General features: G+C 40.4%; 5 protein-coding genes across 5 annotated transcripts in view; 1 reads left to right on the forward strand and 4 right to left on the reverse strand.

Moving 5' to 3' along the window:
• Positions 1-43: 43 nt before the first annotated feature.
• LOC110051579 (sodium/potassium/calcium exchanger 5-like) lies at positions 44-1,899 on the reverse strand. The gene has a single exon (XM_089288638.1). The coding sequence runs from the start codon at positions 1,481-1,483 to the stop codon at positions 167-169; it is 1,317 nt and encodes a 438-aa protein (XP_089144764.1). The 5' UTR covers positions 1,484-1,899; the 3' UTR covers positions 44-166.
• Positions 1,900-6,123: 4,224 nt separating this feature from the next.
• On the reverse strand, positions 6,124-9,965 carry LOC149112825 (uncharacterized). The gene is made up of 3 exons (XM_089289378.1): positions 9,468-9,965; positions 7,323-7,823; positions 6,124-7,259 (listed from the first exon to the last, which is right to left on the reverse strand). The coding sequence occupies exons 1-3, from the start codon at positions 9,934-9,936 to the stop codon at positions 6,124-6,126; spliced, it is 2,106 nt and encodes a 701-aa protein (XP_089145504.1). The 5' UTR covers positions 9,937-9,965.
• Positions 9,966-10,723: 758 nt separating this feature from the next.
• LOC110051533 (uncharacterized) lies at positions 10,724-19,158 on the reverse strand. The gene is made up of 4 exons (XM_089288641.1): positions 18,566-19,158; positions 13,298-13,396; positions 12,393-12,609; positions 10,724-11,301 (listed from the first exon to the last, which is right to left on the reverse strand). Exons 1-4 carry the CDS (start codon positions 19,067-19,069, stop codon positions 11,180-11,182), a joined length of 942 nt encoding a protein of 313 aa, XP_089144767.1. The 5' UTR covers positions 19,070-19,158; the 3' UTR covers positions 10,724-11,179.
• On the reverse strand, positions 13,708-18,345 carry LOC149112826 (cyclic GMP-AMP synthase-like receptor). Its single transcript, XM_089288640.1, has one exon. The coding sequence runs from the start codon at positions 15,218-15,220 to the stop codon at positions 13,922-13,924; it is 1,299 nt and encodes a 432-aa protein (XP_089144766.1). The 5' UTR covers positions 15,221-18,345; the 3' UTR covers positions 13,708-13,921.
• A 244-nt stretch (positions 19,159-19,402) lies between the features above and the next one.
• Positions 19,403-20,585, forward strand: part of LOC110051531 (dynein beta chain, ciliary-like) — a 43,251-nt gene continuing 42,068 nt past the window's right edge. The window contains exon 1 of the mRNA XM_089288639.1: positions 19,403-20,015. Within this exon, the coding sequence (XP_089144765.1) occupies positions 19,671-20,015 (345 nt within the window). The 5' untranslated portion in view covers positions 19,403-19,670. The remainder of the gene's footprint in view (positions 20,016-20,585) is intronic.

Genomic DNA, 20,585 nt, shown 5'->3' on the forward strand with positions numbered 1-20,585 from the left:
ACCAGGAAAGCGAGTGTGGCAGACAGAGAGTAAACTCTATAAGTAGACAACTGAATTTCTTTATTGAAATTCCTTCACTGTGCTCTTGCAAACGGCGCAAACATTATTGTAACATTCCTACAATTTTAGTGCTTAGCCAAAGGTTTGCCAAAATTAATCACCGACTTTAACAGCAAGGCAACACTTCGATAAATGTAGCTACGCCAAGGAAAAGCAAATACATGACGAGGAAAATCACGCCGAGCTTCTCGTCTAGTCGCCATTTGTTCAGGGCTATTAACAAAACGGTACAAATGATGCTTGCTATTAAAATCCCTGACGTGAAAAATATGTTCTCGCTTTGAATGTGCACAACACTGTTCGGCGCGGTGATAGTGGTTTTAATCATCCACGGAATTCCTAGGCATAACATATCGAAAACGTTGCTTCCAATACAGTTGGAGACCGCCATGTCCCCACTGCCTTGCTTTGCGACCACCAAACTCGCGATGGCGTCTGGGAGACTGCTGCCTGCAGCAAGAAACGTCATGCCCAAGACGCACTCTGGGAGACTATAAGTGTATCCCACGATAGACACCATCCATACTAGAATGTAGGATAACCCGCCCATCCAGAAAGCAGAGATCGTGAACGTTACCAGGTAGAACTTTCGCCACTCCTTTCTTCGGCAATCTGGAATTGTTAGGTAGAATAACACTATGGCTGGGAGCGTGAAAATCCAAACTATTTTAGCAAAAAATCCCTTAGGCATTCTAAAACGATTCTCCGCCTCGTCGGAGTGATGACTTTCTGAAGTTTCCATCGCACTGTCTTGAGTTTGCTCGTTGGATTCAGAATCTTCCTCTTCGTTTCGTTTTATTAACTGACCTTTCATTTTCTGTGACCATTTTTCTATGCTGGTATTGAAGTACATAACAACAATGTACGCAGAATAAGAGATGAAAAATGCGGCGCTTTCATACCAGTGGATTTTCCGATCGTATAATGCGACCATCAGAATTAATACACTAATTATATACATTGTAGAATCCCTGAAAAGCGGATACCAACTCAGTCTCATTGTTAAGCCAGCCCCGATACCACATAAGGCTATGATAAAGAGCGTGTTGAATATAGTCGATCCGACTATTGTACCAAGCCCGATATCTCCTTCGGTGAAAAATGTCGATATTATTGAAATGAATAGCGTTGGCGCGGAGCTTCCAACTGCCATAAACGTCGCACCAGCCACATCTGGCTTGAGGCCCAAGCATTTTGTGATTCGGTTGAGCGATGCGACGAAGTAATCATCACAGACCACTGTCAAAGCGCAGAAGATATGGAGGCAGACAACAAGATGAAACGCCACACCGCCGTAGAATCTTTGCTCCTGGCTAAACACATCAGGTGGGAATTCTTCGATTCTTGGAGGCCTGCATGATCTGATTTTACACTCTTCGTTTGCTACGAGTGAAAGAGAACTATCAAAATATTCTGGGTCCATGTTGTAGTTAGATCACGGCATTTGTCAGCTTAGTGTTTTAAGATTGACGCCGTCTTGACCAAAGTGCGTCGTAGCCAAAAATAGTCACCAAAACCGTGTTACCTCTTGACATTCTAGGGTCGTGCCACTTCAGTGGTATAGTGACCTTGATTATTAAGTTACGCCGAGGTTAGAAACTATTCATTTAGCAGAAGATCTCCGCGGTTAATTATGAAACAAAGTTAAGCTTCTAAGCCCATGACTTGAGTGGAAATAGCGTTGCCCAAGATCTAGAGCTGCCCCGTAGATGAAAAAAATTCTAAAAACTTCTTCACCCAAATATTTTCTCTCCCGTTGACTAGAACCTCGCGATCTCGTGGGTGTATTTAAGTGAGTGGGCTGTATAGGAAACTCCTCAATTCATTATTTTACGGTACATTCTCCAAGGATGACCAATAGACCATATTAGCAGGTGGCTAAGCGGGTGTGTTGAACTATAATTGGTTAATGCTCTCTACTTCACAACTCGGTACTAGCAACCTTGAAGGAACTTCGTAACGAAACAAAATGTTCCAAAATGACCGTTTACCAATGAAAATGTTGAATTTACAGATAATTCTTGAATTTTCGCCAAAGTTTGCTTGGCTATAGATGACTTTGTCCTTTTTTTGCTACCTAACTTGAACGCGTGCTCGTTTGCCGAGAAATCCGTGCTTAATTCAAGATTGTAGTGTTTAAGTTGTTCAAGAGGGCCCTAAGAAGTCGCTCTTGGAAATGCCACTAGAGGTAAAATCTGAACAGAAATATTACTAATACTACTTTGATGTTTGTTAAGAAAACTGAGGTCGATCGACTTGTGTTATTGAGATGACTCTTTCTGAGTGCAGGTTGTACAATGTTGTGTGTCTTTATCGTGTCCAAACTTCATTTCGTTTCCCAATCAGGTTTGTTCTTGTGATCAGTAGTTTCTCTGTGAATCTGGAGAGCAGAATTTCTTGTGATGAAATGAAATTTCAACAGAAAAATGGTAGAAGGTAGATTACGTGGCTTTTCAATTGATTCAATTAGTCCCATTAGAAATTCACTCTTAATTCTATTAGCATTGAAGAGGTGAACCCTTCGAGTCGAGGGGCTCCAGAAAAAAATGTATATATAAATCTTATCTCCACGAATAAAACACGCATACAATAAATGTACACTATAGTATTCAGCTGCAACAAGATCAGGCGAATTTATCAAAGATTGCACCGCGATATCTGAGTTAAAACAGCTATCGTGAAAGGGCCTTTCTGACATTCTACGTACGTACGAAGAATAGCACCAGATCGAGGTTGGGGCGGATTTTTTTTGTTACGTTCCACTCTGACCTCGATTTGGCGCCATTGTTCGTTAGAATGTAGGAAGGTCTGTTTTGATCGACGAAGGCAGCCACGTAAGGTCAGGGCCCAGCTGTTCGAAGGCTGGATAACGCGCTATCCACCGGATAAATTGCTATCTAGTGGATAAGTGTTAACAAAACAAACCACGCTGTCCGCTGGATAGTGATTTATCGGGTGGATAACGTTATCCAACCTTCGAACAGCTGGACCCAGTTCTATATATGATACGTCTAATGCAAAACGTTTGCCGTATTTTACATCACATCCTGTGCAAGAAACTCTCCCGGATTTTCACGACAAAAATTAATGGAAATATGTACTATATTTTGCATACCAGAACAGGTGGCTCATTAAAATAAGTCTGAATTTACGCTACTTTAAAACAACTTTTAAAGTTGTTAGAATTTTGAAGCAAGGACTTCTAAGAGAATCTTCTGCCTATCAGATGAGAAAATATTGCTATGAAACTTGAAAATAATCTCTGTTTGTGTGCCTGCCCTGAATCAGAAATAAATGTTTATAAAATATTTCCGGAGAAAAGTTTATTTAGTAGAATCAACACAAATATTGAGTGTGCAATTATTTGGTACTTATATCGAGACAAAATTTGTTCTTTTTTTAAATTTCTTGCTCGTATACCGTCCATTTGAATGCGAGAAGTGATTTTCTGTTTACTTTTAAGTAAGATTGGAAAATATCTTTTTGTTCTCAGAAAGTGACGATGATTCAGTTTTTGCGAGAGAATTAATTTGTCCAGTTCTCGCTTCATAGTTCAACTCAGAGGAATTCTTAATTTGACAAGCGTGACCTGTAAATTCAGTGTTTTCATGTTAACATCAGTTTACACAAGCCTTGACAAGCCATTGTTCAATGATCTTTGCGGAGGTTTTTTAAAAGATGATTTCAGTTACCCGTGTAGACGACCGGCGATTTCACTGCGACCGCATGATAGAACAATGGAGTTAAGTTTAGGATCGTGGTAAATGTAATCGCTTGTGAACTGATCACCGCACAAAAAATCGTCGCAAATATCGCCTTTAAAGATGGGACTTGCACAAGCGTTAATACCGTGAACAATTAAGAACGTTTCAGACGGTAGCAGTTTGTTTACATGCTGGGAGAAATGAAAAAGCTAACAAGATTGGAACACCAGTGATCTCAACCTGAACAAGCCTTACCTTTATACAATAGATGATCTTTCACCCGACTTTCACTTGATGCCTGTCAATGAAGTTTTTTTGTAACCAGTTTCTCTCGTGTGGGTGACTCCTTCTAGATCATTGTATTAACTGTTCTGTTAACGAGAGATCGCCAAAAATCCTTAAGGATTAGGTTTAGTTCAATTTCTTTTACCGCATTATTGTGTTAAATTCTTGTGATATACCTGCGAGCTACAGGTGACTCGAGTGTAGACTGAAAACAACAGGAGAATTAGACACCATGCCTCTCGGCGCAGTGACCCGAGCTATGCGTTGTCATGGTTGCTCATGGGCAAGACAAATAAGTCAATCAATCAATGAATCAATCAAACAATCAACTGTCACAAGACTCTCACAAAGCGTCTCTCCGCACATGTGGTGCAGTACTCACCACCTGTTAGCAGTCTGGATGGAAGGACTGGCTAACGACACCAAATACGGTATCCATTGGACAGTGATTTAATAGATGGATAGCTACAGCGTTAATTATCCTGGCTTTCAACTACCGCAGTCTTGGATCGAAGGATAAAAAGTTACTGGTTGACAAAATTCTGAGAGAAACCTGCGATGGATTAACCTCCCGTGTGGGGGGAAAAGCAACAGTCTTAGGCGCTTCATCGGTACTTTGACAATCAAGACTAACTCTGTGGGTGTAACTCACGTCAGTTGTTATACTGGTTGAATGGAACGTGACATTTATCCTTGGTGGGTTTAATTTGGAGCTGTCGCTTAGCCGGAGTTTGTGAGTAAACCACGACGACGACGGCAACGAGAACGTCACCAAACAAAAGGTTTAACATATAATGAGCAAAACAATAGCTGTGCACTTGCGTTATAAATCTTTGCGCATTTCTTTGTCGTCCTCTACAAAACAAGAACGTGAAATGACCGAGTTCTGCGTAGTCTGAGGAACGCCAATGACGACGGCTAATTTTTCGTATTTCCATTTGGCATTGAACGGAGTCATTACACATTTAGACTGAGCACGTTCTTAGAGCCATTGGTGTACTGAACAGATCTATACAATTGCGAATTTCGCTGTTAAAATATAAATTCTCTCTGATCTGACTAGGCAATTTTTAACGCCGATATTCAATCCATGTTACACGACACAACTTTTACATACATACATACATACATACATACATACATACATACATACATACATACATACATACATACATACATACATACATACATACATACATACATACATACATACATACATACATAAACTTTATTTAAGCTCGAATTTCAGAGTAGCTTGACCAGCTAATATTTCCGAGCAACAAAATATTTGACAACGAAAAATTAAAATAGAAATTGCTATTTACATATTTACAATTGACACTACTTTGTTTCGGCAACGGTCGGCAACGAGAAGATTTTAACGAAACATGTAAAATTCGGGCAACAATGTTGCAGGTTTTTGAATTGCTTTCCAAAACTTGGAACATGTTGCCTTGAAAGTCGCCCTGCATGCGCGCCATGTTACACGACATCGATTTTTTTACGCAACGTTGTTGGGTTAAAAATCGGTTCTTTTAACATTACTTTTAAGCTCTCCTGTAGCAAACCAGGGAAAACATATGCAGCTAGCAAACTGCAAATAATACGAGGCAAAACTTTTTATTAGAAAAAATGTTTAGTGATGTTTTTACAATATTTCATGAATGAATCGTAATATTATTGGTAAAATAAAAGCTTTTACATGTTTCTTGCAGCTTATTCATGACCAAAACAGTATTAACTGACGGTGAAGTAGGCGATTTCTGTTCAGATCTGCAAGTTACTGGACAAACTAAGTACAGGGATATCAATTAAGTCAAACTCTATAGTTAATATAATGTCTATAGAGATAGTTCAGTTTTGTTCCATAGTTGTACGGCGAATTATTGAAGAACTGCAAACATAAATCATCTTCTGTGTTGTAAATAAACGAAACAGAAATATGAGGTTTACATTATGTTAAGAAATAAGGACATACTGAAAATGTACAGTTCGGAAACTTATTGTCAAAATAAAATTTAGATTTCTAATTCACTAGAATTTACATTGTTTTACGTATAATCGTTTGTTGCCATTAATCAATCTCATCATAAAGTGCTACAATGTCTTGTTCACTGCTCGCTGAGAACACCACAGTGGCAACTGGCTTTAGTTTCTTGAAATCATCGATCTTTATCCTAGAAGCATCAACGCCTACACCTTTTGAAGACACTGTAAAGGGATTTTTACCTTGGGTCTCACGTGCTTTCTGTTTAGGGAAATTTTTACTTTCGGATTCGTCTTTCTTGGGCGAATTCGTACCAAAACGACAAGCTATTTGTCTTCTGGCTACATGTGTTTGTTGCTCCTCTTGCTTGTTTCTTCCGCCTCTCGGCAATGTCTCTTCGTGATACTTGGATTTTCTAGTTTTTGTCTTTCTTTTGTCTCTTGCCATCTCACGCGTTGGTTGCCTGGCTTTGCGAGACTTTCGAGGTGTTGTTTTCTCGGCTTGTAGCTCTGTCTCCTCCTTTTCAGCTTCAGCAGTGTTTTTGGTCTCTACCAACTGTGACTTCGCTGTTCCTTTGTCCGTTTCTTTCTTGCGCAGAGATTCATTAGCTTCACTCGCAGATGAACTGACGTCAAGATTTTCCCTCGCAAGTTGCTTGTCAGTCCGCCGTTTGCGTCGTTTCTTGGTTTTCTTTGGTCCCTTTTCAGGTAGGTCCTTTATTTCTTGACACTGGGGAATACTGCGTATCTCTTCCCCTTGATCTGCATCCTGTAAACGTTTGGTGAGTACATTATTTACAGGTTCATCTTCGTCGCGGCTTTCTTTTGCCATTTGCCATTGTTGCCATTCTGACAATGCTTGCAACGAGGGATTTTCTTCCCCATTGAACGCTTGCTTTGTTTCATCACACGTTTGATGAGCTACACACAGACCGTGGACAAGTTGACGTGCTTTGAAATCTTCATCTGGTATTTTGATATCGAAATGCGTGTCGGACACCGCTTTCCTTGCCCATAACCGCTGAGTATCTCGACGACCATCGTCATTTTCCTCGTCTGAGAGAGCGTCTCGTCCATGGCCCGGTTTCCACACTGTTCCTCTGCATATATGGCACGAATCTTCAAAATCCTCAAGCTCATCGTCTTCTTCTTTGATCGAGCCTAAAATTAGGCCTACTCTCTTTGCGTCAGCGAAGTTTTCTTCCACACGGCAGCTATCCTCATCTAGTAACCCCTCGTTGTAACCAACAGCTTCAGGTGGTACATCAGCGAAGTTTTCCTCCACACAGCAGCTATCCTCATCTAGTAACCCCTCGTTGTAACCAACAGCTTCTGGTGGTATTGGTTGACTCGGTTCTGTTTGTATCTGGGCGGGGTCTGCACTAGACTGACATCCATCAGTATTTGACTCTTCTCTCCCCAAAACCAAGAGGGCCGTTTCCTGGTGGGTGTCAACACTTTCCCTCGGCCAGTCCCTGGAGCTTTCATCGGTTTCTTCTTCCTCGAAGCCTCGGCTGTGGGAATCAAGAAGCTTCATCCAATAGCTTGTGTTTTGAAGTAACTTTGCACCGAGAACTTTAAACAGCTTGTAAATTCCCCAAGGAGCCAGCAATGGAAGCATAAGAGTTCCAACGAGCACACTCCAGCCGATGGCAAAATATCGCTGTTTACGCGTGTACGTCCACCATTGGTTTGAAGTTAACTTACGATGTTTGGCTACTGCAAGAATCACAGGAGGACTTACAGCACCACCTATTGTAATAACCACAATGGCGGCCGCACCAGCGCCTGTAGAGAAATGCGAGTTAAAATTAAACTGAGTAGATGTCTCGTGACGGTTAATTTACTCATGGAAAGTTGGCCCACGGTGAAAATTTAAAGGGGACTTCTGATTGCAACAGAATCGATTCTGAACATTCTTCCAAATTTTAGAGTCAATAGTTTCAGTTTCCTTCAAAGATCAGAAAAAGGACTCACAGAAATTTATTCTACATGGGAGTTTGTGCCTGTATTAGAGTTTTACACTTAATGCCGGCATTATTTTGAGCATAATAGAGAGGCAAAAGGATCGAGAATTATGCTGGAATAATAGCTTCCAAATTGGGCTTCAGCATGCGAGAATGTTTTGCAATAGGCCCTTTGCAGGATCCGGTCACATAGTACGGAATAAATTATGCTGGAACGCAAGTTACACAGTGGGACTTCCAAAACAAAGGAACTCGTACCAGTCCAGCCCGAATTTCCTTTGTTTTGAAAGTCCCACTGTGTAACGTGCGTCCCAGCATAATTAATTCCGTATCATGTGACCGGATCCTGCAAAGGGCCTATGGCACCTGAGCGACTTTTTTCATTACTAGAAACTCATTTCGTGATAATCAAGCCAGCGCAATGGAGAATTATAATGAGGTGTCGGTTACGCTTCAATTAAATAAGCGTTAAGCAGGAGTTAAGGGAAAATATTATCTTTTTTTATGTGAGCATAATGGAGCATAACAGGGACGCCTTTTGAACATAACAGTGAGAGCCTTTGAGCATTGAGCGTCCGCATAATAGTGAAAAACGTATCAACCTCGTTCTCAGGGTCCACCCCCGAGGTACAGAGAGGACCCTGGGAACGTGGTTGAGCCCGTATCACCCTCTATGAATCCGTCGCAACACAAAAGGTCGCAAAATCAGTTGTTTCGCACCAGACAATTTTTCTCGCCACTCAGCTCGCAATTGTGGCCTATAACAATTTAATTGCACAAGGTGTTGTCTATTCAAGGGAGGCCTTAAATGATCTTCTACTTTACAACGATAAGCATTGGCTTACAGTTTTTAACATTTTTGCTGAAGCTTATTTCACAGAGAGGACACAGTTGCTAAAAAAATTGCTTTCCCGCGGCCTACTAGTAAGATGAAGATAGACCTAACAATATTGAAACATTAGCCCTAATAAATATCAACGACCAACCCCTGAGGCCCTTGAAAATGAGATATGTTCGAGTTTGAAAAAATTGTCGCCGAAATATTGTGTTTCCCACAATATTTTTGCGTTTCCACGCTCACGCGACATTTTGTTGCGGAACTAATTTTGTTTCCAAGGAGAAAATTTGTTTCCGATATTTTAAGAACGTGTTTTTCAGTGACAAATGTTTGTCTGTTTGCTGATATGTTTCAATGCAAATTTTTTTTTTGAAACTGTTTATCCACAACAAAGAGATTACCTTCACGAAATAGTTTGAAAGCGATTCCGATTTTTCTGCCTACGTTAGGCTGAGGAAATTATTAACAAAATTCCTTCGCTGTGCTGCTGAAGGTATGAACGAATGCCGAAACTTTACTGAACTGTTTCATAACGATTATCTAAGAATCCATATCCTAAACAAGACCACTTTTAACGAAAATCAATAATTGAAGGAAAAGGAAATCTAAGGCATAAATTAAGTGTACCTGCAATTAGGGGAACACCAATCACTCCTGCTACAACATAACCACATGTCTTCAATACGCGTTTCACAATTTCGATAATCCTGCTTCTTGAAAGAGATTCGCTTGTATTTAACATCCCGTGGCTTAAATCTTCCCTTGTAAGTTCCTTTTCAACGTGCAGAAATAGTCTCTGTAGGTCGTTTTCTTTATCAAATTGTCTAGGAGCGTAGTTTTCGGTATCGCCGGCGTCGCCCAAAGTCAAGCTGATATTTGCCGAGCTCAAGGGTGTTTCTGGATCGTCGGAATCTTGTACAGGTCGTTTTTCTTCGCGCCATTTTCCTTCACATTCTTCGCAAAGTAGCAGTGACTTGTTGTCGTAGCTTGGTGCAAGAGGTATTAAGCAATACGCGCATGCCTCTGTAAAGTCTCTTGTCGTTTTGTACTTCGATATTACGTCCTGAAAAACAACTGGAGATTCGTTGATCTCCATTGAAAGGTGAAAAAATCTATTTTTCTTTGCCACTTATCTGTACTCAAGGCTCTTATACAGGACCAAATGTCTGCTAGGATCACTGTAACTGACTTATCAATCGAACCGTTTCTTAACCGTTCAAGTCTTCAAGTGGTAGTTCGTTTATTTTATAGTTGCGGCGCGCGTCAACAAAACGAAACACACGCGTTTCGAAAACAAAATGCGCGTGCAAGATTGTAGCCGCCACGAATGTAAAAGCAGTGGAATACCTTAAGAGGGAATCCGCCAGAAGTTCGAGAAACAAGTGGACAAAAACTTTCTGCCAAGATTATCTACATTTTATTGCAAACTTCTGTGCGACTGTTTTAAATATCTTCTCTAAAGGAATCATTTCTAACAACACCAAATGTCGTGAAGTTCATATGAATTTTACCTGTGTTTGCACAATTTCTCTGAACTTTCATTTTCTCATTTTCTCGAGTTCTCATGGGAAATTGATTTTGGTGTTATTTCAGGAAACTATTTATATCTTTAGCTTTTAGAAAATGCAAAAAGGACTGTAATATACCTAAAATTATTCTGGTATAAAGTTTTTGTCCACTTAAAACTGAGCACTAACCAAGAATTGATTTGAACCAACTAGCAGAGTCGGCTATTCAAATTGAAGCTTATAGTGGATTATTTTGGAGGAAATTTGTCATTTAACTGCGCATCGGGTGAAGTTTTCCAATCTTGTATGGGAATATAAATCTTAATTGACCAGGAAGGAAGAGAAAAAAAGAGAGAAACAACAACAACGACAAGCTTTATTTCGGTATCTTGCTTTGAAATGATTTATTTTTCTCGGCTACATAAAGGTAGAGTACTGATCCCCTACTTCGTCTACAATAACTATGGAAGCCATGGAGTCCCACATAATACGTGGACAACTACAATAGCTCTGAATTTGTGTTAAAATTACTCGCAGTCCATGTATAACCAGTAACCTGAGTTTGGCCAAGCCCGCGGCCTGGCCGTCAAAAGTCACATTAGTTTAGCATGATTTACGCTTTCTGTGGTATTGAAAACCTTTACTTTTTCTTAATTCAAAAACCTGTTCAGGACAAGAACTAAATGTGGGAAAATAGGATTTTAAAACCGAGTAATATTGCTTTAGGGATATCCTTTGTTAAATATCCCCCAGTTTTGATGGAGACATTTGACATAAATTATTGAGCCTAAAAGTAAATATATTTACACCTTGTTAAAACCATGTTAATTGTTAAAGTAAAAACTGCTGTAGAGTCAGTGGTATTGGTAGTTCATGTACTCTTTGAAGTCGTTTAGTTCCAAGGATTCCTCTGAGTGACCAGCAGCACAGCTGTAGCAGTCTTGGTGGGTGAGCTGTGAAAGAAAAACTTTTGATTTAAATGATGGGAATGTGGAAAATAAAGAATGCCGCCTGTCGGAAAATAGATCAAGATGGGCTACAGAAGCAGACAGAAATTTATTTAACCCACTGGCAAAGAACGTGCAATTTTGCAATAATAGTTTAATTTAGGTGTATTTCAACTGTACAGTCACATGATTTATGGAAAAGTACTATTTTACACGAGAAGAGCAGAGAAAATCTAAGCAAACTTAAAAAATAATTAGTTCTTGTTCCATCGGTGAAGAATAAACTCAAGATTGTTGCATGGATCATTTGATTTGATCATTGATATACAATCCTCATATGAACCAGTGTGTAGGGTTTAAAGTAATCTGTGAAACCAGTTTATGCGACATCAAACAGCTGGATGCATTAGTTTCCCTAACTGTTAGTGCACTGGAGTCTTGATTGAGTGGTCTAGGCTCACGTTTTGGTGGGGGTCACTGCTTTGTTCATTTGCAAAAAAAAAAAAACACACTATTAATATGGTGCCTTTCTCTACCTAAGTGCATGAATACTGGCAGATTCAACAATTGGGGATGGCCCTATGAAGGACTAACATCCCATCCAGGATGAGGGGGGGGGGGGGGGGGGGAACACCCCTAGGCTGTCCAATGTATTACCTGCTAGGCCACATATTTCCATGAGTAGAACTAATGATCTTTTCAAGACAATAATTATTATTATCCCTTTACTGAAAAACAAGGTTCAGTCTGCCAACGAGCCAAGCGGCCCATCAGGCAAGGGCTTATCCCAGTTTCTGTAGCATGAAGTGACTAAGAATTATATCTCTACTCTCCCCTGGATGGGATGCATCCATCGTAGGGTCACCCCCAGCATTAAGTTTGCTGGTACCCATTTATGCACCTGGATGGAGACAGGCTCTGTGAGAGTGAAGTGTCTTGCCCAAGTACACAACACAATGTCCCCAGCCAGGGCTTGGACCTGGACCGTCAATCTGGAGACAAGCACACTAACCATGAGGCCACTTCGTCTCCCCAAAAATTTATGTTAGGTAAATGATAAAAATACACTGCAAACCTATCAGGATTTTGAATCCTACCTTCTTGCTCCTGAAGAATTTTCTCACATTCTGGATGTTTCTGCGCCCTGTCTCTTGCTGTGTGTCCACATTTGTCTTTGATGAACACATTAGCGCCATATTTTAACAAGAGTTTTAAATTTTCCATTTTGCCAAGTTGCGAGCAGAAATGTAAAGACGTTGCATGGTTCCAGCTTCTTGATGAAATATTCACTGCTGCTCCCATTTCGACAAGCATCTTAAACAGTAAAAAAAATTGGTTTAACAACAGAATTTGAAGGATACATGTAGATGGTAAACTACAAGTACGGAATGTTACCTTCAGTGTTATAGCTCTTAATAAGGCCTCATTATAAGACTGAGAATTTTGCAATGGGATCTCAGAATCTTAGAACATAGCAACCAAAATTTCGATTTGTTGGAGTCTTACTAGGTTTCAGTAGATCACTCATTCGACAAGATTAAAAAAATCTGTTCTTGAGAAAATGGTCACATAGTTTTACTACAGGCCTACAGAAACGAGTGATGAATGATTATCTAACTTATCAAAGTCCTTGATTTGAAATTTATTAAGCACTGCTATGCTAAATTTGTCAGTAATTGTTAAAGAGAACTTATTATATGGCTAGCTCTGCAAGCTGGCAAGATGAACTGAATCCTGCACTGTGATTGGCTACCTGAGCAGGCAAGATGACGCTTTCTTCCCTGCCTGGGATTACTGGCTGGGTCCCGCAAAAAATAGTGTTCTTTCCAATCCTTTACTGACCAAGCTTGTTCAGTCAAGATTGCTAGACATTGGCCAAGTTCTTTTTCTGCGCGTTCACTGACCTCTACTCCATCTTAGTCCATAAACACGCAAAAGGAGAATTTGGCCACTATCCGGCAATCTTGATCTTACACTTGGTCAATAGCCTATATATACCTACCTTAACAGAACTGTGCCCATCTGGTGCGTTGATGCAAGCGTGATGTAGCGGAGTGCAACCACTCCGGTCTATAGCATCCAATTCACATTCTGTGTTTATCTTCCATGAATGAAAACAAACAACATTATTTTCTCACAGAAGACAGGATTAGCCTTGAGAACTATAAAATTATACAAATACTGGGAGGGAACGAGCACCTGCCTCAGACTTATGGACACTAAACTCTCTAATGGTGCTCATCATCTGTCTGTTATTTAAGGGGAGGCTTCTGTTGTGTTTTTTACAAGTGCACTTTCAACTGAGATAGGGCATGGGGTTTAGCTTGAGAGCCCCTTCAGAAGAGAGGACTTTGAGAGCCAGAAACAATGGCTGCAAAGTGCATGATAAGAGGCACAGAAATTCACATCAACTTTGCAGTTTGTTTGAAATCTTAATTAAAATAATGAAAAAATTGTTGGAAGCTAAGAGAATACAAGGAGTTCTTTCTACTAAACCATTTACAAGACATTCCTCCAGAGTACTTAGAAGTTCCTTGCAATGTACATCTGGCACTCTTGCATGCCATTTAGAGCAGAATACAATTCGACTGGCACTAGCATTGTTCTTAATTACCATCAAGTCCAGTTACAAACCCAAAAACTGCATGTCCTCTGAAATGTCAGGATCTGTGATTACAGTTCTTGCAATTGGTTCAAACCAGTGCTTGAAAGGCTGGTCATCACTTAAACTACTCTCTAATGAACAAATTACATCTTTAGTTATTTTACATGTAGCCTCATGTACACTGGCAATAAAACGATTATCTTCCTCTGAATTTTCAACTTCAGGTTCAGAATCTAATGGATAAGATAACGCATTTTGTGTCTCAGTAAAATAGTTTGGAAGGAATCTGGTTTGAAATGCAGCCAGAAGCCTTTGAACGATGGATATAAGACGTGTTGATATTTCTTTTTTGGTCCAAAATCTTGCCTCTGGGTATTGTTCACATTCATGAAGAAATGCAGTTTTCAAGGCATATGTTTTTAAAATGGCCTCTCCAAGCTGATTCACTGGCATTAGAATGTCACGGATTATTTTCAGCAGCCGGTAACACACATTACTTGACTCGGTCTCCTCAAACCAAAATGAAATAATTTTGTTTTCAAGTACAGTAAATGTCTGCCTCCATGTGTCATCCAACATGCGTGAATAGAACAGTTCGTGATGGACTTCAGCGAACAATCCAGCTTTTATTAACGGATGTTCACTTGGTAAACGTTTCTCAATATTGCAATACGACGGTAAACCTTGGACTTGAATAACATAAGTCATATCAAGAGATATGTTTAAGTTGGGGTACTGCACTCCTTTCCAGTTCAGAAATAGTGTCAGCGCTGGTCCAGAGAACCTGATACAATCTAGAAATTTTCTGTCTCCTTCAACAACTCTGATCGACTTTTGCGATGTTGTAAATGAGATCCCATCTGGTAAAGGCAAGGTTGGTAAACAATTTCGAACAGAATTACGATAATCACTTTCAATTCTAGCCGCTAGTGCCACTTGCCTTCTTCTTGGGTCATCTTCCAACTCAAAACCACCTTCAGGTTCAATATCTAATTTCTTGTAGTCGATCTTCAATGAAACCAATTGCGGATATTCCGGATCATCAAAGGGCTGAGAACTGCAAACGTCTGGTTCAGAGAACTTGTTTAAAACCAAGAGGAAATCAAATTCATCCGGAGCAGTGATTTTGCTATTGTGATAAAAACTACCACATTGAACAACGGTATTTGAAAGGTTGGGATTGGACGCACCTATTCTTGTAGAGATATCATGAACAATCGCCTCTATTTTGGATTTTATGAGCTTCACCTCATCATTGTTGTAGTCAACGCTGTGGCGCTTGTCTAGTTTTATCAGTGCGTCTTCAATACTGGAGGCCATGTGTCGTGTTTAGTTTGACGTGTTTTCGTAAGAGAAGGGTCCATATGCCTCGAAAGTGTCACATTGCTCACATCGAGAATTCCAACCAGAACGAGGCCAATATTCCTCAAACCACAGCTCAAGCGTCAGACAAACTCAGAGAGCTATGAAACATGGTCGAATCGATCGTTCCTGTAACAACACAGACTGAAAGGCTCCACTCTTTGCTTACTCCAAAGTTAGCTGAGCAACCTAGCCCTTACAAAGTGGCAACCCAGTGTACCCCTCCCCCGCTGTACGTGTGAGTACGTTTAACAAATAACATATCTTGACTGAATATGCTCTCGGAAACAGGAAAAAACAGAGGATATAACGATGGTTGACTAATTACTGTGTACTGTGGTTCCAAAAAATCCATATCTAACTCCCACAGAAGGTTTCTTGTTTGAACCTCTCCCCCGCAGAAATTCTAGTTTAGCTGGGTTTGAGATCACCCACTCAATCAGAATCTGCAACAGCGGTATATGGTTTTAGTGTAGACAGATCAATCTGACTGTGTATTCAAAATTGAGAGGGAGTAACGTATAATTTTTATGCAGAACTGAATGATTGCAACACGTAGCCTATCAGGGATGTCATGGTCACTGAAGACAATTGAGAGATCAAAAAAAAAAAAAAAAAAAAGAAAGAAAAGAAACCAGCCCAGTTCATAAATTCCAAAGCTGGTTGCAGCTACTTATATGTAACAGCAGTGACTGCTCACCAAGCATTTGATCACAACCTTTTACTGAAAATATGTGGGCATATTGAAAAGAATGAAATTATGGTCACTAACTGCAGTTTTTTTTTTTTTTGAGGGGGGTGGGGTATGGTTTTGAATTCTGAGGTAAAGCGGAATGTCTCATTTAAGTTCTTTTTTTGGAACGCTAAACTAGCAGGTTGAACTTTCTCATTAATTTGGCTTGGCACATGGTGTTTGATGTCTTTCTTCTTGCCAAATCTACAGATACTCAGGAACTCAAGTGACTCTCTTTTGCTCATTTGAGTAATACAAAAGAAATCTCTTTGAATTCAGTTTATTTTTTTCCTGTTGGGCTCTGTCAGTGAGTCAAGCTCCAAATAATGAGATCAAATCACCTCCTCCTTTTTCCCTGGAACCTGTGGAGTGAGTAAATTCTCCATCTGCCAATATTTCTGTAATAGAGTACTGAAGGTCACGGGTTTGAATCCCTTTCAAGTCTGAATTTTTTTCCAGGATTTAATTTCTCAGCTGATGAAGTTCTGTACATAACACCTAAGTGGTGAAGCAGGGGGGCTGTAACTCTCCCCAAACAAATATTTGGGGGGCTCAGCCCCCCATGTTTCATTGCCAAAAATTTGAACACTTTGAACACTGTAGACATCGCAAAGAAGTTTGTTTGTGTAAACAAACAACGCAAACGACATTTTGAAAAATATGAGTAGAGGTATGTGGTTGGCTTAATGATGAGCCCCCTCATGTTGCCAAATGCTCCACTGCCTCTGTAACAGCAATGATCATTCATGTCTTTACAGTATTCAACTTTTGTTTTTTTTTTTATTTTGTTGGTACTGAAAGTTGTTTCTCACAAAACTAGTGCTTGTTGATCTCCGGGGGGAGGGGTACTTCCTTATATGGGCTATATAGGTATGATCTCTGCAACAATGGTCTCATATAGGGTATGTTTATTGCATAATATTTCTACAGTGAAACCTGTATTAAGCAGACACCCTTGGGACACTCACTAGTGTCCCCTTAATAAAGGGTGTCCACTCTAAACAGGTTCTAATATATATTTGTGCAATAATGGTTAATTATCAAACCTTTTGTGACACAGTGTAACAAAGTGAAAGATCAAAGACTGCTCATAGCAAAATGTTCAGTCAGACAATATATCAATCTGGAATAATCTAATTAGCTTTAAAATGACATCACTGAACAATGTTTAAGGAGTCTGAACTGGCTTGATATTGGTGTCCATGTCCACTTAAAAGAGGTGTCTGCTGAATGCCGGTTTATTTTACAGTATACGTGGGAAGGAAATTTTGGGACTCAAACTGGTGTCCACTCAATTGAGGGTGTCTACTTGATGTGGGGTCCGCATAATACAGGTTTCACTGTAGTCGTGAATTTGGGTACGTTTTTAAGAAGAAGCTATCCTTAGCTCTCTAATAAAAGCATAGAAGTACTGCCTTGAAAGTCCTTTCACATTGGTCTGAACTAGGAAACTAATTTTAGGTTAGGTTTGAAACAGGGTATTGATTTGAGAGTCATGTCTTCTATAGGGTATCAAATGTTTTGGTCAGGTCATAAATAGCTTAGGGAAAATCGCAGATACTGTTCTTAAATAGAGTAAGAGTTTTAGGAAGCGGGCTGCACACCCCCACCAAATTTTTCTGAGACTAAGTCCCTGGGGTTAATCTTCCTTACCAGCACCTTGCTATATGTCACACCCTTAAAATGAAGGAAAAGGGTGGACTAGGCACTGCCTTGGAGGTTCTGTGAATATTTCCAAGGTACTAGGGATCCTAACTATCAAATCAACAGGTTTTAAAAACCAGTGGACGTTCAAGTCCCAAGGGCAGCTACTGTGGTTTGACCATCTAGAGAAAAGTTTTCTTATGAGAATGCCCTCCTGCCGAAAATGTTAAATATGAAGCCCCTGTGAAGAGCACTGATGGTGGAGACCAGTGTCTGTGTTGAAGATCTACCACTGCCTGATCAAGCAGAGTATATGACCAGGTGAAGAATACGGGGGCATCAACTAGATGCTACCACATTAGGCACTCAACTTAATGAAAGGTTAGACATCTGACTAGTTTATATTGGATGTACTGGGGTGAGTGCCATTCTCTTCAGAGGCCAAGTTCCTTTTGGCAAGCACCAAGAATTATGACTTGTGGTTGGGTCCAATTCGAAAGTCTGGGATTCACAGCCTTCCAGTGCACAGATGCTGTGAGCTGTGCATGCTAATAGTGTGGGGCCTAGAATCTTGGACAGAATAAAATGGAACAATTATCTCCCATCCCCCCCCATGATGAAGGCGCGAAGGAGCAAAAACGCGCCATTTTGGCGTCATTGAAATGGGGGGAGGGGTGGTCCAGATGTTCCATTTATTTTGTCCAAGATTGTAGCTGGAGGTCATGATTCTCTGGGGACTAGTAAGAGTAAGCACTACACCCCCCCCCCCTCCCCCACCCACTTCCACCCCACTCAACTTCTGGTTAGGGGCTGAATGGTTAGGGGCTAATCAACTTGAGGGACCCCCGTCACCCCGCCTTGCCACCCACCGATATATGACTTCATACATGTAAGTGTCTTTAATATTTTAAAGTCATTCAACTTACCAGGAGTTCTACACAGCTCTCATGAACTTCTGAACAAGCAATATGCATTGGATTTTGTCCACGATTGTTTTTAACATTTACATTACTACCAGCTTCTATAAGAATCTTGAGGCAGTCCGCTCTCCCTTCACGCGCCGCAATGAACAATGGAATCTCCGGGAACTTTGTATCAAGGTTGGCACCTGCCTTGACGAGTCTCTCTACACAGTTCTTATGCCCAGCATAAGTCGCGACCCAGAGCGGTGATAGAGCTGTGTTACCAAGTCCGATACCATCCACCCTTGCCCCTGCTTCAAGTAACAGTCTCAAGCATTCCTCGTGTCCTTCTTTTGCCGCTAAGAACAAAGCTGTAACAGCTGAACTGTTCGGACAGTCAACTTTTACGTCTTTCTCGGCGAGAAGGGCGCTTAGTTTGTCAACATGACCATTTTCTGCTGCAAATAAAAGTTGCGCTTCTTTTGGTTTCCGTTCAATGTTCGCTTCAGTATCGTTTATATTTCCCATCAAACGTAATTAAAGTTGTTCTTTTTTGTCACTCAACAATTTCTCAAGCGGCCATGTTTATTTATTTCGAGATTGAACTGGATCATGGGAATGCGGCAAAAATACCCGTCTAGGGGAGGGACTGTTGTAATTCATCTTTTATTTTCGTCGGAATTTATCTTAACACCCGAAATACAGAAATCATACTTATATAAGAGCTCTCCAAACCAGGTGTGAAACATTTTGAAGCTAAAGGAATGACTCAATTGGTCTCAAGAGGGCATAAAATATTAGTTTCTCCACAAGAGCAAGTCTACGCAAAATGTTCAAAATGGCGGCCCTGGGAACGGTGGTAAACAATGAGTTTCCATAGCAACCTACGCGAAGAGAAGAGTGAAAGTAGCTTTGGGGCAAGGACGAAGGGAAGGCCTACGAAGCCGCAAATTTTCAGAAATTCAGCAGTGTGGAGGGCTAGACTGCAACAAATGCTACTACTTAGCCTCGAACTACGATACAACCTACACTGAGAGGGACTTCATTTTGATCCTCGGACCTCGAAAGACATTGTAAATTTTGTAAATAATTTCATCACGGTCAAATCCCGCCAAGCTACAGACCAAGAATGGAGTTCAACGACGTTCGTTTCGAGTTCATCTCGGAGTATACCTTAAAGTCGATGAAAATGAAGGCTGATAAATGGGCGAAATTACAAGGAAATGATGAATACAGACAAACTATTTTAGACTTTTTTGAGAAACCCGAGTATAATATAATCGTCATCTACCAGAACAATGCGGGACAACTTCAACCAACGTTTGAGTTTCCATCGTCGATGAAGGCAAAGGCTGTCTACTTCTCCAAGAAGGAGAAAGGAATGAACGTTGGAAAAGACAATTACAAAACAGCTCTAACTTATGGAGATTTATCGCATTCACCTCTGGAACAGCTGTCAGCCCTTGTAGACGAGGTAACTTGTTTTGCAAACTTGGCAATTAAGTCTTAAGTTTGTGCTTCACCATTCCCGGGAAACAATGAAATCTACAACTCGATTTATTTCACGCACAGAGCTACAATAAGCTTAATTGCACGAAATATTGCACTGATAAAGCATTTAAATTGTATTGGTTTAATATTCACGCAATGTTAACGCATTAATAGCACTGAAACAACCCGGACCGAAAATGTTATGAGTTTATTTTGCATGCGTGCAGTACATTTGTTGGTGATTATTCTTACATAACATGCGCTTAATAATGCACTTCGTCGTCAACGCAGGGGAACACAGACATTCCATTTTACTTTACGGGGTATTTGAACAAGGATCTCCTCAAATCAGAACTTTAGTTTGCAAGATGACACAGAAAAGTTCCGAAGTTTCTTCCTTTTCCCTTAAAATCGCGATCCTTAACGCTCGCGGTAATGTACTCTACGCAACAGATACGTCCTGTAACCGCGGTGCAACAATGGCCAGCTTAGCTGAAATTATTGCAATCAGGAAATCCAGACTTAGGTAATCAGGCATTTTGTGGAACATTTA

This window comes from Orbicella faveolata, unplaced genomic scaffold (genome assembly GCF_042242905.1).
Source record: "Orbicella faveolata isolate gen_17 unplaced genomic scaffold, um_ofav_v1 contig_2, whole genome shotgun sequence".
NCBI classification, from domain to species: domain Eukaryota; kingdom Metazoa; phylum Cnidaria; class Anthozoa; order Scleractinia; family Merulinidae; genus Orbicella; species Orbicella faveolata.

Coding starts and splice junctions, on each gene's coding strand:
- LOC149112825 (XM_089289378.1), bottom strand. CDS start 9,936: ATGGAGATCAACGAATCTCCAGTTGTTTTTCAGGACGTAATATCGAAG. Junction 7,824..9,467: donor TGGTGTTCCCCTAATTGCAG/GTACACTTAATT, acceptor ATTTCTCTACAG/GCGCTGGTGCGGCCGCCATT. Junction 7,260..7,322: donor ACTAGATGAGGATAGCTGCT/GTGTGGAGGAAA, acceptor AGGGGTTACTAG/ATGAGGATAGCTGCCGTGTG.
- LOC149112826 (XM_089288640.1), bottom strand. CDS start 15,220: ATGGCCTCCAGTATTGAAGACGCACTGATAAAACTAGACAAGCGCCAC.
- LOC110051579 (XM_089288638.1), bottom strand. CDS start 1,483: ATGGACCCAGAATATTTTGATAGTTCTCTTTCACTCGTAGCAAACGAA.
- LOC110051533 (XM_089288641.1), bottom strand. CDS start 19,069: ATGGGAAATATAAACGATACTGAAGCGAACATTGAACGGAAACCAAAA. Junction 12,610..13,297: donor ATGGGCACAGTTCTGTTAAG/GTAGGTATATAT, acceptor TTACTGTTTAAG/ATGCTTGTCGAAATGGGAGC. Junction 11,302..12,392: donor AATTCTTCAGGAGCAAGAAG/GTAGGATTCAAA, acceptor TTTCTTTCACAG/CTCACCCACCAAGACTGCTA.